The sequence below is a fragment of the Mchenga conophoros genome, linkage group LG4, assembly GCF_057382185.1.
Source record: "Mchenga conophoros isolate Kocher_MC1m ecotype Shallow Benthic linkage group LG4, M_conophoros_male_GT1.1, whole genome shotgun sequence".
Classification (NCBI taxonomy): Eukaryota; Metazoa; Chordata; class Actinopteri; order Cichliformes; family Cichlidae; genus Mchenga; species Mchenga conophoros.
This window is the reverse complement of record NC_140529.1, coordinates 24,016,059-24,030,268: the sequence shown is the minus strand read 5'-3', so window position 1 is coordinate 24,030,268 and position 14,210 is coordinate 24,016,059. Positions and strand designations below refer to the sequence as shown.

Below are 14,210 nucleotides of genomic sequence, written 5' to 3'. Positions count from 1 at the left end.
TGGAGAAACTGTTGATGTGAAGTAACATGAAACAGAAGTGTATGCGTACAAGCCCAGATACAGTCCAGCATGTGTATTTTACATAAGTGTACTAAAAAAGCATTAGTGTAAGTCTCTTAGACCGTGTGTTGTCATATCTAGATGATTATGATATCTAAGTCTGTCCCTTTGGGGTGTGTCAGAAAAAATCTGGAAAATCACACATGCTGTGGTGAACTGCCGCAAATAAGTGCTGTAAAATCCCATATAGTTTTTCCACCACTTCTCCTTCCAGTCCAGTAGGTGGCTAATAAATTCTATGCTAAAGTTAATGATTTACCAAAACCAGAAGAAGAAGAAAGAACCGGCAGAAGAGTCAACAAAAGAAGAAGAAGAACCTGTCCAATCAGCGGCATCTTGGGAGGAACTATCCCCCGACCAGAAGAGAGTGAACCCAATCTGACAGTTTTTCACTCTCTTCTTTGGTTTCTGTTTCTTGTCGCTTTTCAGCTTCCTATAACATGAAGTTGTGAATAATTATTGTTTAAAACGTTTCCACTGTTCGGAAAACCCGGACATCTTCCATTGGGTTCACGGCAGTTACTTCCCGGTGTTTAGCTTGTGTGGTTGGACCGGGGAGAACCTGCAGAGATGTCCGACAACGGTGGCTCGGCCGTCGGCCTCCTATCCTATGAGACGCTGGTTCATGCTGTGGCAGGTGCAATGGTGAGTAGCTTTGTTTCTTATTTATTTGTTTTTTATGGGGGTTGGGGTATTATCCTTCTAATAGCAGATAGCATGGTGTTGAAGAAACCACTTTAAGCTGAACAATGGTGTTAGATGTTGTGTTTTCAGGTGTCAGTATGGATGTTAATGTTGCAGTGCATTGTCTTTTTAGGGGAGTGTGACAGCTATGACCGTCTTCTTTCCTCTGGACACGGCCAAAAGCAGACTCCAGGGTGAGCTGGGGGGCTTTATCATCTTGGACAGAGGTCACCTGATAAGCTGCAGAGTTGAAAGAGGTTTAACGCTGGGGTCATTATAGAGCAACCGTAACTGCGTCCCAAAGAGTAGCGCACTGATAAATGTAGTTTTTATTTTACCTCATAAACAATCCATTTCTGTTTGTTGTTTCATGTGTCTTTTTTTTTTTTATTGCAAAACACGCTCATGTTCAGCTCTATATGAGACATAAAAAGGTGTGTTATGCCTTTCTGCTTCCACTCTTTTATATTCCACAAGCTGAGATAATGCAGTTAAACTGATCTTTGTGTGTCAAGTCATTGTCCAGAGACTCATTGCCTGATTTCTGGCATATTTGTGTTTATTTTTCAGTGGATGAGAAGAGAAAGTCGAACTCAACTCCAGTCATTCTGGCTGAGATAGCAAAGGAAGAAGGCTTGTACGTATAGTGTTGGAATTTAAAATCACTGAGGCTTCTGGTTAGAAATTACACAAGTTAAGCCTTGTTTTACTCTTATTTGACCATATTTATAATTTAACCAAATGTTATGAACCAAAACAAGGTAATCACAGATATAAACAGTTAATGAAAATAATTGGTAGCTGCAGCTGTAATCTAATCCATGGTTTAGGATGATGTTTTGACCACATGACTAAAAACACAGTACTCAAATGCCTCATCACTACCTCTCCCAGTCTGTCACTGTACAGAGGCTGGTTCCCAGTTATCTCCAGCCTTTGCTGCTCCAATTTTGTCTACTTCTACACGTTTAACTCACTGAAGAAGCTGATGGCATCTGGTCCAGGCCAGTCCAGACCTGGGAAAGACTTGCTCATTGGAATTGTGTCAGGTAAGTACTGACCTGATGGAAATTGTCTGAAAGACTTAAATGGATGCAAGGTGTCCAATTAATAGAGAAGCCTGTAGCACAAAAGGCAAACTTTTCAAAAGTGGAGGGAGTGACTGTGTGACAGATGTCTGGATTGAATGGATGAATCCTGGATTTGTGTGTGAAACGTTTGCATGCATGTATCCCATAGACTGTATGCAAAAGATGGTGATATTATCCTCTGGTTTGTGGATTCAAGAAACTTGAATATCTCTTGTTCATGTAGGAGTGGTGAATGTGATCCTGACCACTCCCATGTGGGTGGTCAACACTCGACTGAAGATGCAGGGGGTAAAGTTCAGAAACGAAGACCTCCACCAGACTCACTACAGAGGCATATTTGGTGAGCGCTTCATATCTGTTAAACAGGTCAAAACTTCTGACGTGCTTGTCTTGTGTCTGTGTGATTGTCAAACCTCACTGCTTCTCTTTCAGATGCTTTCTCACAGATCATAGCCAACGAGGGGGTGGGAACTCTGTGGAACGGCACTTTGCCCTCTCTCGTCCTCGTACTCAACCCTGCTGTGCAGTTCATGATTTATGAGGCCATGAAGAGGAAGGCAGACAGAGGAGGGAGGAAGGTAAGAAGACTTAAAGGGAACCAGTGATGTATGCAATATTGCCTTATTGAAGCTAATCAGTCAGCATCCTGTCGTTCCATAGCTGAAGGGCTGCGATCAGGAGGGACCCTGTTTAGACCAATCTAGCGATCAGTCACCTGACCTGTGAACTTTCGTCTTTTACCACAGATATCCTCAGCAAAGATTTTTCTCATTGGAGCCATTGCCAAGGCCATCGCTACCACTGCCACGTATCCTCTGCAGACAGTTCAGGCCATACTGAGGGTAAATACTCTAATACAGAAAATGTTATTCCTGTATTCTGTTTTTCAAAGATTAGGCTGATGAAGTTCAACATTTTTGCAATGTAAACAGAAACAGAAAATTCAGTAAACAGACAAAAACAACTACAAATTGTATCTGTGTAATTTTATGTGTGCCAAAAGCAGTCTATTACTCTTACACGGGCAAAATGATGTTTCCTCAAAAACTAAAAACTAAAGTGGAACTCCTGGCTGAGTCTGGGACACAACATTGTGTAAATTTGACTTAATTTTGTGTACACTCCTCAGAAACTTTATTAGGGGAAAAAAAAATTCTGATCCGGTCCCAGTAGATAAGAACGCCTGCTACCAAAAACCAAGCTACATTCACTTATATCACATTTCTTTCCCATTCTGATGCTCAGCAGCAACTTCACTATATCACTAAATTAGCTGAGTTGCTGCAATGTGATTGGATGATTAGATATTTCTATTGATCAGCAGATGAACCGGTTTAAACAAAGTGGCCGGTGAGTGTGTATTAATAGAAAAATTTAGAGAAACCAGAGCATCTTTATATGGTTAATACCATCAAACACTCGATGCAAATATGCATGACTGGTAAATGATATTTAATCTTTACTACACATGCATCACTTGTTTTATGCTTTTTCATCAGTTTGGCCAGTATACAAGTGACGCCGAGGGTGGTGGTGTGATGGGGAGCCTTTCTAACATTTTGTTCCTGCTCATGGACCGGATAAAGTGAGTGCAGCATCTCTAAAATTACACTATCTAGTCACTCGACTCACAACAAGCACATGTGTGAATATGTAGCAGTGGTCACAGTTGTATACCCGTGTTTATCGCAGGAAGCACGGTGCTCTCGGTTTGTACAAAGGCCTGGAGGCCAAGCTGCTACAGACGGTACTGACGGCTGCACTCATGTTTGTTGTGTATGAGAAGATCGCTGCAGTGACCTTCAGACTCATGGGGATGAACAAGAAACTGAAGCACTGAAGACTGCTACCTGAACACAGCAAACCGTCAGTGCACTCATCCTCAGTAGGTTTTAAAGCCTGCTGATGCTATTACTAACATTATGAATTGTTTCTGTCGCATAGGCACGATAATATGAGCCCGCAATGGTGCTTTGGGAGCCCCACATTCCTATTCCATTCCCAAATTATATAACAAAACCAGAGGGGGGTTTAATTATTGCTATTGTTAACCTCTAACTGTGAACATCTGTGCATACACATCCTCTCCACTGGTGCATTTCTCTTGGTTAAGCATGGTCCTGCAGGGACTAAAGTTAACTGAGTTTATGTGACAAAGAAAAACATACAGACATTATTTATTAGTTTGGTTTGCTGTATAATATCTTCTAGTGTGAGGTGAGTTAAACAGGTCCTGTATTGAGTAACTGTTTGAAAAGAACACCTTTCAAAGAGCTGAACTTTCTACTGTTAAAAAATAAAACTCTGTCAGGTGATGATTTAAAAAAAACCAACAAAAAAACCGTTTAGGCAAAAGAACACAAATACACCTGTTTGGCCTCTTTCTGAGAGATGTTGGCTGCACTGAAAGACTGATACAGCTCTCGTGGAAATATACATGCTCTTTAAGAAATTACTGGTTCAAATCAATGGGCCAGACTAGCTGCTTTCCCCTGGTCCGAGTTTTTGTCATGAGTCTGCTGTAGTTTCATATTTCACTATAGGAGATGAATGATATTTGTCTTTACATTTACATTTTCATATGAATTTGAAAAAGTGTATTTCAATTTAAGACTTTTGTCTTAACATTTGAGCTTTATTGCACGTGATGATAAGTTTACTGCTGCCTTAATCTAAACCACTGGGCCATTCTTTACATACACTTAAGCTTTTAACTGTGAATTTATCCAGTTGTGAAATCCTGCAAGATGGAAACCTCATTAAATTAATTTAATATAAATTGAGGGAAAAGCACAGTGTATGTGTCTGCACATGCTGCAGTAGTTGTAGGTAGCAAGTGCCTCTGATTGTAATGCATTATGAAAAAGAAACTGTATGAACTGACATGCAGACGAGTGACAAATTAAAGGAAAAAAACAAGCTAAAATCTTAGTTGTGCGTCCACAGCATCAGTGCACCTCAGCATGTATTCTTCAAGTCTTTGGACCTACAAAGATAAACAGTATTCTTCCAAAAGACACACCCTCATTATGTTGCTGGTGGTGGAGTACACCAACTAACACCTACACACAAATTTCTCTCAAATTAGCTTGTTTTGTGGTCTTGTGACTGCAAAAGCTGTAGCTTCTGATTCTTACTGTTGTGTGTTCATGAAACCAGTCAGAGTATAATATTTCCTCACTGCAGGAATTAGAGGTTTGTTTCCCCCATAGACTGAATATAAAACGTGGATGGATCCACTATCAACTACTGATTAGCTTTGTACTCTGCATTTTAAGGTTTTGGCTGCTAAAATGTTGTTGTTATCAAGTTTTGGAGGGTTTATGAGCCAGAAGTGACTATTTATGGATGACTCTGTGGCAAGACTGGAACACAAGCTTCTTTGATAGTTTACTACTGGTGAGATTATTACACGACAAAAGACACCAATGCTACAAAAACTGGTTAAGCTGAGCAGACATCTGTGTCGGCATGTACCTGTAAGTCAGCGTAGCCACACCTTTTACTTTTGAGCTTTTGTAAAGTTTAGATAAGAAAGCAACCATGTGGACTGGGGCTAACAGGTTATAAAGACAAAAAGAAACTGTATCAGGTTGCAAACACATTTATTTTTGTTGTAAAGCTGGGCATTTTAACATCAAAGGTTATAGGGTTTTGACTCTTTTGAAGCCAGTCTCACTCTAAAGAGCTGCAGGTTTTGGCACTTTTTCATTTTGATGCTTGTCGATGGTTTAATTCTTTTTTTTTTTTTGTCACTCGTTTGTAAGTTATTCAGTGACTGTTGATCTACACAAACACTTGATGCACTGAGTTTTTTCTACTGTTTTCAATATCGCAGTGTTCGACGTGCGCTCTTTTTCTTTCACACAGATGTCTTCCATTATGTCTATCAGTTCCCTGCGAGTAGTGTAAACTTGTCGGGGATCGCAGTGATTCACAGTATTTGTCACAGTACTTTCTCTCTCTCTGATGTGGTAAATGACAGTTAATGCTGCCTTTCAACTTGATGCCGGTTGACAGTTGATCCACTCCTCCTGCTGCTGTTGTTGTTAAACTGGTTTTTCTCTCTTTACGTCTTGGTTATAACCAAGAGAGGCGCTTCCCTTTAACACCGCAGCCTTTAGACCTTTTGTTGTTCTATCAATACTCTAGCCAAGTGACACATTTACCAGATTTCAGCTCCTCTGCCAGTTGTCACTTATATTTGGTAGCAGTTAGGAAAAACAGCTCCAAATGTTTGGTTTTTTTTTTTTTTGATTAAAGCTTTACAATTTTGCTTTTTATATTTTACAAAATGAACTTTGTTTACATCCAGTTCTTATTTGATATCATCTTGACTCATTTACAACAACAAAAAAAACACAACACAGATTTTCTAATTTTGTTTAAATAAATATAACACTGTTTGTGGGTTGTAAATTATTGTTATAACCAGGGAATAAAAAAAAGATTGAGAAACAATACTGATTTCTTTAATTGTGTTTTGTTTAGATCATTACATGCCAGATAAAATGTAGTTCATCACTGCTTTAAAAAAAATAAATAAAAGAATCCCCCCAGAAGACTGAGTAGTGATTGGTGAGCTCATGCAAATGTTTACCACGTTAAATGTCCTCCACTGGAGGTCTACAGGATAATGATGCATTCGTGACCATGCCTCAGGTGGAATTTATACTTCTGCAATTCAGTTTATCAGAGCCATACGTAGGGTTAAATCTTACGTCACAATATCCTATGCTGACATGCACCTCCCTTCCTCAAAACAACTGTGATTGGCCTGTTTCCTCCTCTTCTAATTGACTGGAAGGGAATGAATCAACTCCAGGCTTTCAGACTTCAGTGCAGAAGTATAAATTATGCTTTAGGCTCATATTGGGAGTCTTCACTTCTCGTCATCTCCTCAACATACCAGTGTGGCAGGAAGCAATACTGAGAGTCTCTGTGGGCAGAGTAGGTGACATCTTTGTAGGGATCCCAGGAGAACAGGTACACCACTCTGAAATGACAACAGAAAGAGATTAACATGTATTTACCCCAAACCAGAATATTTTAAAAGTGTTATTATAGCTCACCTAGGACTGTCTTCGGTAACTACACGCTTCACAAAAGACAGGAAATCGCAGCAAAAGTTCATGCATACTGTCGGCTTCCAGCAGTTATACTCGTTCTGTTTAAAAGATGTACAGAAGGCTCATGAAGTGTGCTCATGGTGTGCTGCCAGATGTTTTTAAATCACGAGTTACTGCTTTACCTTGATGAGATGGGAGATCTTAGAAATGTGAAAGGTCTCCACGGAAACAACGACACCTTCCTGATCTCGGAAACCTGCCACCACTCTAGGGACTCCCGGGAGAAAAGACTGGGCCCACCACTTAAGCAGTTTGAACCTGAGGAGCGCCAAAATAAAAGCGTTACCATCCAGCCAACCACACAACGTGAAAATTATGAGGCTTTACTTTATCCTGTACCTGTGGAAGTTGCTGCGCTGTTTGGGGGTGCAGATCTCTGCAGAGGTCTTCAGCTCCACGTAACAGGCAGGAGCAGCCGGAGCTTTGGGATCTTTATCTCGACAGTCCACCTCGCCGGAGAACAGCAGTCTGTGATCCGCGAGCCGAGTTTGCACCACAGTGCAGAAGGCCTCGTTGGTGTTAACCACTCCACCAGGGTCAGGTAGACTGTGGGTATTGTCTACAGGAGAGACAAAGGTGAAACTTTACCACTGAAAGCACTGTGCTAGGTTTAGTTTTCATATCTAATATAATGGACACACGGATATGTACAGAAAAAATAATGATTTGAAGTCAGTGTTGGGCATTATAATAATCACATTACATTTTTATAGAGTGTAGTAATTTTAATTAATCGTGGTAAGATCAACAATCATACTGCATTTACGAGTCTTTGCTGTTACTCGAGTTCTTCAATTACATAAAGACATGAAGATAACTTTTTAAAAGGACAGCTGCTGGAAGCGGCCATCAAAAGATAGGCACTGTGGTCATAAAGGGATGAACATAATCAGCAACAATACTCAGGCTGTGTCATGTAAATGATGCTCAACTGGTACTAAGGGACCCAGCAGCCTGGACTGCTGACACAAAGCAGCATGGATCTGTGTTTTCCTGTTGTTTATCCCCAATTCTGCCATTACCAGTGCAGCACAAACCAAGAATCATCAGCCAGGCAACATTTTTCTAGTCTTCTATTGTCCAGTTTTGTTGAGCTTGGATGAATTATAGCTTCAGTTTCCTTTTCTTAGCTGACAGGAGTTGCACCTGGTGTGGTCTTCTGATTACCTCGATTGTACTAAGTGGTTGTTTGAGTTACTCTTGCCTTCCTATCAGTTCCAAGCAGTCTCTCTTTGATCTTTGGTACCAATGAGGAATTTTCACCCTGAGAACTGCCACTGACTGGATGTTTCCTCTTTTCAAACCAGTCTCTGTAAACCCTAGAGATGGTTATGTGGGAAAATCCCAGTAAATTAGCGTGCCTGGAGAGAACCCACACAGGCAGCAAAGCTCACACGAAAACAGCCGGTGAAATCAAACCTGCACCTTCTTTTTGTGAGGCAAAAGTACTGTTTTTGTTTGGGGTTTTTTATTATACCATTAGCATTTTTCCCCATAGTGGAAATCTCACATGTTGTGCTTCCCAGGCACAAATGGACTGAATATAAAACCAGTTGATTATGAGGTATGCCTGTGAATCATCAGCTGTGGGTAAGGCAGTTTAAATCAGTACCCAAAGTTTCAAAAAAAAAAAAAAAAAAAAGGAAAAATAAGGTACTACATAAACCCACCTACCTGCACATGTGTATTGCTCAAACTTGTATCCCCAGTACATCATCTCTTCATGCCTCTCGGTGCGGTTCTCCCGTTCCCTGCGAGCAGCTTCCGTTTCCACCTCACTGATGTAAAATGTGCCCCTGAACCTGGTGACTGCTAACAACCAGCCTTCCCTTGTCTCATAAGGAGTGGTCAGCAGCTTAGTTAGGTGGCCCCGCCATGTCACAAAGTCGACATCTAAAGCGCTGGAAAGAGTAGAGGTTGATCAAAGAATACATGTCCAGTAGGAACTGTTGTTGTGGTTAGAGATCAATAATGTTTATCTCTCTCTCTCTGTGTGGGACCTACTTGATCACCTGAAGAGAAATACAATAAAAACAGGAACCTCACAGCTACACTTACCGAGGTGAGGCTGCTGCCCCTGTTGGGTTAATCTTTGATTTATTGGCTACAATCCACCGGAGAATATGGTCCAGCCTCTCCTTCACACTGTCGTCTCTTTTTATAAAGCGATCCCTGTATCCATCCCTCAGGTTGAAATTTGGATTCCTGTCAGGCTCCACGTAGTACCTCATCTGCCTGCTGTCGTTGAAGAATCTACGCTCAGAGTCGAGGGAAAAACATCCCACTTCCACAGGCTGTTTGTAAACAGGAAAGTCTCTTTCATAAAGCTCTCTTCTCGTGCTTAAAGTCCTGCAGCTCAAAGGGTTTTGACCCAGAGCCGACTCAGACCGATACTGGTGCTGTGTGTTCGTTCTGAAGTGTTTATTCTCACGAGGACTTCTGCCACTGTCGTCTCTTTGTCTTTTGTACGAGGACTGATGGCTGTGACAGCTGATGCTGGATCTGTGGGGGTCCATAGCTGGACAGAAAGAATTTATGAGTTTTTGTTCTTTAAGTGCAATTTTTTCAGGGATAAGTTAGGTTAGGGTTAATGCATATGTGCATATTCTTTAGCTAACTTTTAAAAATATAACAGGCAACTTTGCAAAGAACCGATTATAAGCTGTGTCCTTATAATCGGTTTGCATCAAACATCCAAAGAAGAGCTTTGGATGTCCTTCAAGAAGCCTGGAAAACTATTCCTGAAGACTGCTTAAAGAAATGACAGGAAAGCTTTGCTAACAGAGTTCAGGCTGCGTTGAAGAATAAATGTGGTCAAACCAAATATTGGCTTTCAAGATCGTTAGAACTGTACAAAGTTGTTTTTGCCTTATATACTTTATACTCTTGTATGCTTGAACATGTTTTGATAAATCGCTGCACCGGTTCCACATTTTCCTACCAAAATATAAAGACATGATGGGGTGGCTGAAGACTTTTGCACAGTGCTGCATATTTAAAATTAGAAATGTGTTCTTTCCTCTCTGTAACAAATTGTACACAAACAATGAATTAGTTTAAGTTTAAATGCAGCATATCTGGACCTAGAACCGCCTGATGTGCTTATAACAGTTTATGTGTTGAATGTTGAATGGAAAAGAGGCAGGTAATGTCTGGCGTGTGTCTGCACTGTTTCTCAATTAAATGCATGTTTAAAATTAACAAAGGTTTCCTAATACCGCTGTTACTAACCCCACTACGAAAACTAAAGAGTACTTTCATGAATAAATAAGACGTAAGTAAGTGATAACCTACCTCTTTAGAGCACAGCGAGCAGAGGTTGCTAAGCTAACGTTAGAAGTTCCCTGTTTATATTATGTCAGAGGAAATAAAATAACAGACTTGGCACAGGAACAACAAACATACGTTTGTTGCATCTTTACCGACTAAAACCAAGAAGTAGCTGAGTTAGAAAAACGCTGCCTTGTTTTTGTAGCGGGACAGCTAACTAGTCTCACACGCTAACAACAAGCTAACGCCACTTCCGTGTGCAGTTTTCCATCCAATCCGCTGCTCGGTGTTAGCGGCGACACTTCCTCTAAAAACACTGTAAATATCCGTGAAAAGAAGAGTTGTAGCAGTTCCCTGTAGCTGTTGGGCTGGTTTGTGGCTCTGGCAGAGAATAAAGTGATGTAAAAGAAAAAAAAAAAAACATTATTATTGGGTTTATTCATCAGGTAAGGACGAAAATTATTTTCGAGTTCAAATAGCTCGGTCTAATGTTGATAAACGAGCTAGCGTTAGCATGGCTAACGGTGTAGTGTTTTTAACCTAACAAAACTTGTTTTCTGAGCGTACCTTTATGGAAAATATGAGATTATGTCTTATAATTCATTCATCAGAAATTGGCAAAGGAGTGGATCTTGACTGTGGGGCATTATTCTTAATTAGTAGGAAATAATGATATGATTGACCATTTAAAGGTCTTTTAATAGGCTCTGCGTTGTGTAGCGAGAAAAGCAGCATCTTGGAGTGAACAGGTGCAAATTTCTCCTTCAGGTATGAGCAGGAAACGGGCTCTGATTTCAGACGCTTTCAATCTGAAGAAGAGAAGAAATGGCACAGAACAATTTGGAGCTACTGCTGCTGAAGATGGTGGGTGTGACTCCTAAAAAATCTACAATAACGTGATCAAAAAACTCTTCATTTGAAGTTCACACTGTCATTTCTTCACTTTAAAAGGACCAGCTGACATTAAATCCAGTCTGGAGTACCTCATGACCCTATTTCCCAGAAAGCTCTTCAATGATGCACTGCCTCAAATTGTGCTGAAGCACCAGCTCTACAGCTTACACAGTGACAAGACTTTGGTGGACAAGGAGGTGGTAAGGTGGATTTTAAGTGCTAGAAATGTATGTGTAATCATTTCTGCAGATTCAGATGTGAAATACAACTCGTTGCTGTCATCGGTAACAGAATAAGATGCGTGAACGAGGAGATCTGCTGATGTTCCAGCTCGGGTTCGACGCAGAAGCCTTTGGGCTGGTTTTTACTTCTGACTACAAGGCCAAAGTGCTGGCGGGAGAGGAGGGCAAAACCACAAGAGCCACCGTGGAGAGGTTCTTGGAGAAAGTGGTGTCCGCTTGCACAGATCTGAGCTTCACGAAAGACAAAATGCTGAAGGAGTTTCTCTTCACAGACTCTGAGATAACGTATGAAAGACACCCATATATTGCATGCGTTTATTATTTAGCTTTATCATTCCCAAACCTTCTATCTTGGACATAGTTTAACATTTAACTTCCTAGATAAATAAAAAGTAAAGCAACACTGCTGACAATGACTGAAAGAGTTTGACATTTATTTAAAGGGGTCGCAGAGAATAACATTTTCTGTGGCATTAAAGCTGTTTATACCGATTTCCATAACTTTGTGCTTGGCATTATTGAATGAATGTGTAACCTCTGACTTGGCCATTCTGAAAGATAAAGATCAACTCAGAATCTGTTTTCTCCCCACACACAGGCAGCTGGTTAAGTCTGGGGTCCTGACTGTGAGGGATGCAGGCAGCTGGTGGCTTTCCATTCCCAACTCTGGCAAATTCACAAAGTACTTCATAAAAGGTTGGTGTTGAATCTCACTTGATTGAATCGTAACAGCGATTTCCTTTAGTTACGACACCCATTAATGTCTTTGTTCTCATTTTGCCGTTAGGCCGTAAAGCAGTGCTCAGCATGGTTAAGAAGTCCAAATATGGCGAAGTCTTAAAGGCAGAAATCGAGGAGCGGCGGACGAATTCACAAGTGAAATTCCATATGAAATACCACATTTATGACATTGTTGGCGCAGAGCTGGTAGAGAGGTAATACGACTGGATGCTTTTTACCTCCTTTCCTTACCTTTATCTTAGTAGGTCAGTTTAACCACCTGTTAAGGCATTAAATACAGCTGCTCTCAATCGTATTTCAGTAACTGGACTAAATTTAAGAAACTCCCAATCCGACCATCTTTGATTTCTCTGAAAAAAGTCCAGGGAGACTAGACCTGTGTCTTTCAAAACTTTTTTAGGTCAAGTATCTGGTACTATGACTTCAGCAATGTGGAATTTCAAAATAATCTCACATTCAGTTGAGCGATAATTAGCTTAAAAATTTGCTAGTATATCTTATACAGGCCAAATTTAAAGGGCTGTAGAAAAAACAATTCAAAGACAGGAGTTTAAGTTTATAACACTTTCATGTGTTAACCTCTTATAAATGGATCACCTCATATTACATTTAATGTGTAGTTTTATTATCACGAAACTACTCTAATCAGATGAAGTTCTTTGTGATGTACCAACAAATGGCATCATCTGACATTTCCAATTTCACTTTTCTAGAAAGATTTGGTGTTTGGTGGTAACAGATCCAAAATGTATGATGGTGTTCTGCCTTTCCCAAAGGTTTCCTTTTTCCCATTTGGTCTATTTACAGGATTATTAGTCTTTATGGTCACTAATGTGTGCGTGTTACTGTCAAACAGTTTTAACAACTCTTGATCTTTAAAATTACGTCTGTCTTGAAGTGTGGTTCCTTTTCTTTAACGTCCAAAACAATCTGACTTGTTTTCCGCCTAACTCGAGTCATGTTTTCGTCTGATCCCACTGATTTTAATGAATGCTTTCTTTCTTTCCAGCATACCGACAACTTCAGGGACCCTGTTGCGATCTGTGGATTCGTGAGGCTGACGTCAGGCGCTGACGGACGATGAGAAATTTATGAACGGAATGAAAAGTGTTTATAAAAAGACTGAATGGACTAATTTAAGTATTCAAGTGCAGATTCTGTGCCAAATGTGCTACTAATGACCTGTGATGACGAGACGTTGTCAAGTTTTGGTTTATCTTGTAATAAGATTTATTTAAATTTCTTTGCATCACATATGAGATTCCTTGTCTACATGGAGTTCACAACCTAATGGCAATCATTGCCTCTGTGCTGAGTGTTTTCAGGAAACAAAATGCTTTGTTACAAATAAATGAGATTTCCCAACATCCTGTTTGAAACTTGAAGGTCAGTTTTCCAAAACCAAATAATGTCCCGCCTGTCAAAGCTTGAAACTGTGTCACCTTTAAGTAAAACGGATTACATCATTTTTTGTTCGCTGCTTCTCTCATGTTGTCTCTTCTGTTTTTGTGCTCAGTCAGCATCACTTGTGTGCAGCATTCATCCTTTGCCCGTACTTAACTGTATTTCAAACCCTTAGAAGGGTCAAGCTCATTAATTGTTTTGAACAGGCCCCTTTTCCTGAGAGCTTCAGACAGGATTTTTCATGTCCCACTAATAATTCCCAGGAATTGTTTTTCACTCATCTTGTCCAAAACCTCACAGTGTATGTATGGAATACAAGTGCAGGACTGAGCTTGAGATTAGAAGTTCTATTTTTAAGCTAAAAGTTGTTTTTTTCCTTCTAGGTTTTCCCCAACGTGACTGCTCCACTCTGTGTGCGTGTGTGCAGATTTGATCTTTTGACTACATTGATGTCATAGATATTATAGTTACATTGAGTCCACTTTATTTGGAAACTTCCTTGTAACCTTTTGTAAACAGTTTGGAAGTGTTTGTTAAAAGAATAACTGAACAGTGAAAACTGGGGGTTAAATTACACTGTAAAATTGCACAAAATAGTTGTGATCATATTTTGTGGAGCTCTGCTCTACCAGCTGATTGCACCGCTATGTCTGTCAACCCATCCCCACAAGAAAATATCAAACACAAAGGGGACA

At 40.3% G+C, this 14,210-nt stretch overlaps 3 protein-coding genes across 3 annotated transcripts; 2 read left to right on the top strand and 1 right to left on the bottom strand.

The window, feature by feature from the left end:
- Positions 1 to 354: 354 nt before the first annotated feature.
- On the top strand, positions 355 to 5,430 carry slc25a17l (solute carrier family 25 member 17-like). The gene is made up of 9 exons (XM_085271145.1): positions 355 to 705; positions 878 to 938; positions 1,315 to 1,381; positions 1,639 to 1,793; positions 2,059 to 2,175; positions 2,268 to 2,413; positions 2,582 to 2,677; positions 3,335 to 3,420; positions 3,528 to 5,430. Exons 1-9 carry the CDS (start codon positions 631 to 633, stop codon positions 3,673 to 3,675), a joined length of 951 nt encoding a protein of 316 aa, XP_085127271.1. The 5' UTR covers positions 355 to 630; the 3' UTR covers positions 3,676 to 5,430.
- dxo (decapping exoribonuclease) lies at positions 5,427 to 10,532 on the bottom strand. The gene is made up of 7 exons (XM_085271144.1): positions 10,259 to 10,532; positions 9,023 to 9,482; positions 8,639 to 8,865; positions 7,304 to 7,523; positions 7,087 to 7,222; positions 6,908 to 7,002; positions 5,427 to 6,831 (listed from the first exon to the last, which is right to left on the bottom strand). The coding sequence occupies exons 2-7, from the start codon at positions 9,478 to 9,480 to the stop codon at positions 6,690 to 6,692; spliced, it is 1,278 nt and encodes a 425-aa protein (XP_085127270.1). The 5' UTR covers positions 9,481 to 9,482; positions 10,259 to 10,532; the 3' UTR covers positions 5,427 to 6,689.
- Positions 10,432 to 14,074, top strand: LOC146576108 (winged helix repair factor 1-like). The gene is made up of 7 exons (XM_085271147.1): positions 10,432 to 10,680; positions 11,003 to 11,098; positions 11,186 to 11,328; positions 11,420 to 11,655; positions 11,969 to 12,066; positions 12,158 to 12,305; positions 13,121 to 14,074. The coding sequence occupies exons 2-7, from the start codon at positions 11,005 to 11,007 to the stop codon at positions 13,164 to 13,166; spliced, it is 765 nt and encodes a 254-aa protein (XP_085127273.1). The 5' UTR covers positions 10,432 to 10,680; positions 11,003 to 11,004; the 3' UTR covers positions 13,167 to 14,074.
- Positions 14,075 to 14,210: the final 136 nt, after the last annotated feature.

Coding starts and splice junctions, on each gene's coding strand:
- slc25a17l (XM_085271145.1), top strand. CDS start 631: ATGTCCGACAACGGTGGCTCGGCCGTCGGCCTCCTATCCTATGAGACG. Junction 706..877: donor ATGCTGTGGCAGGTGCAATG/GTGAGTAGCTTT, acceptor TTGTCTTTTTAG/GGGAGTGTGACAGCTATGAC. Junction 1,794..2,058: donor GCTCATTGGAATTGTGTCAG/GTAAGTACTGAC, acceptor TTGTTCATGTAG/GAGTGGTGAATGTGATCCTG.
- LOC146576108 (XM_085271147.1), top strand. CDS start 11,005: ATGAGCAGGAAACGGGCTCTGATTTCAGACGCTTTCAATCTGAAGAAG. Junction 11,656..11,968: donor TTCACAGACTCTGAGATAAC/GTATGAAAGACA, acceptor CCCCACACACAG/GCAGCTGGTTAAGTCTGGGG. Junction 12,067..12,157: donor CACAAAGTACTTCATAAAAG/GTTGGTGTTGAA, acceptor TTTTGCCGTTAG/GCCGTAAAGCAGTGCTCAGC.
- dxo (XM_085271144.1), bottom strand. CDS start 9,480: ATGGACCCCCACAGATCCAGCATCAGCTGTCACAGCCATCAGTCCTCG. Junction 8,866..9,022: donor GGGGCAGCAGCCTCACCTCG/GTAAGTGTAGCT, acceptor TACTCTTTCCAG/CGCTTTAGATGTCGACTTTG. Junction 7,223..7,303: donor CAGCGCAGCAACTTCCACAG/GTACAGGATAAA, acceptor GGCGCTCCTCAG/GTTCAAACTGCTTAAGTGGT.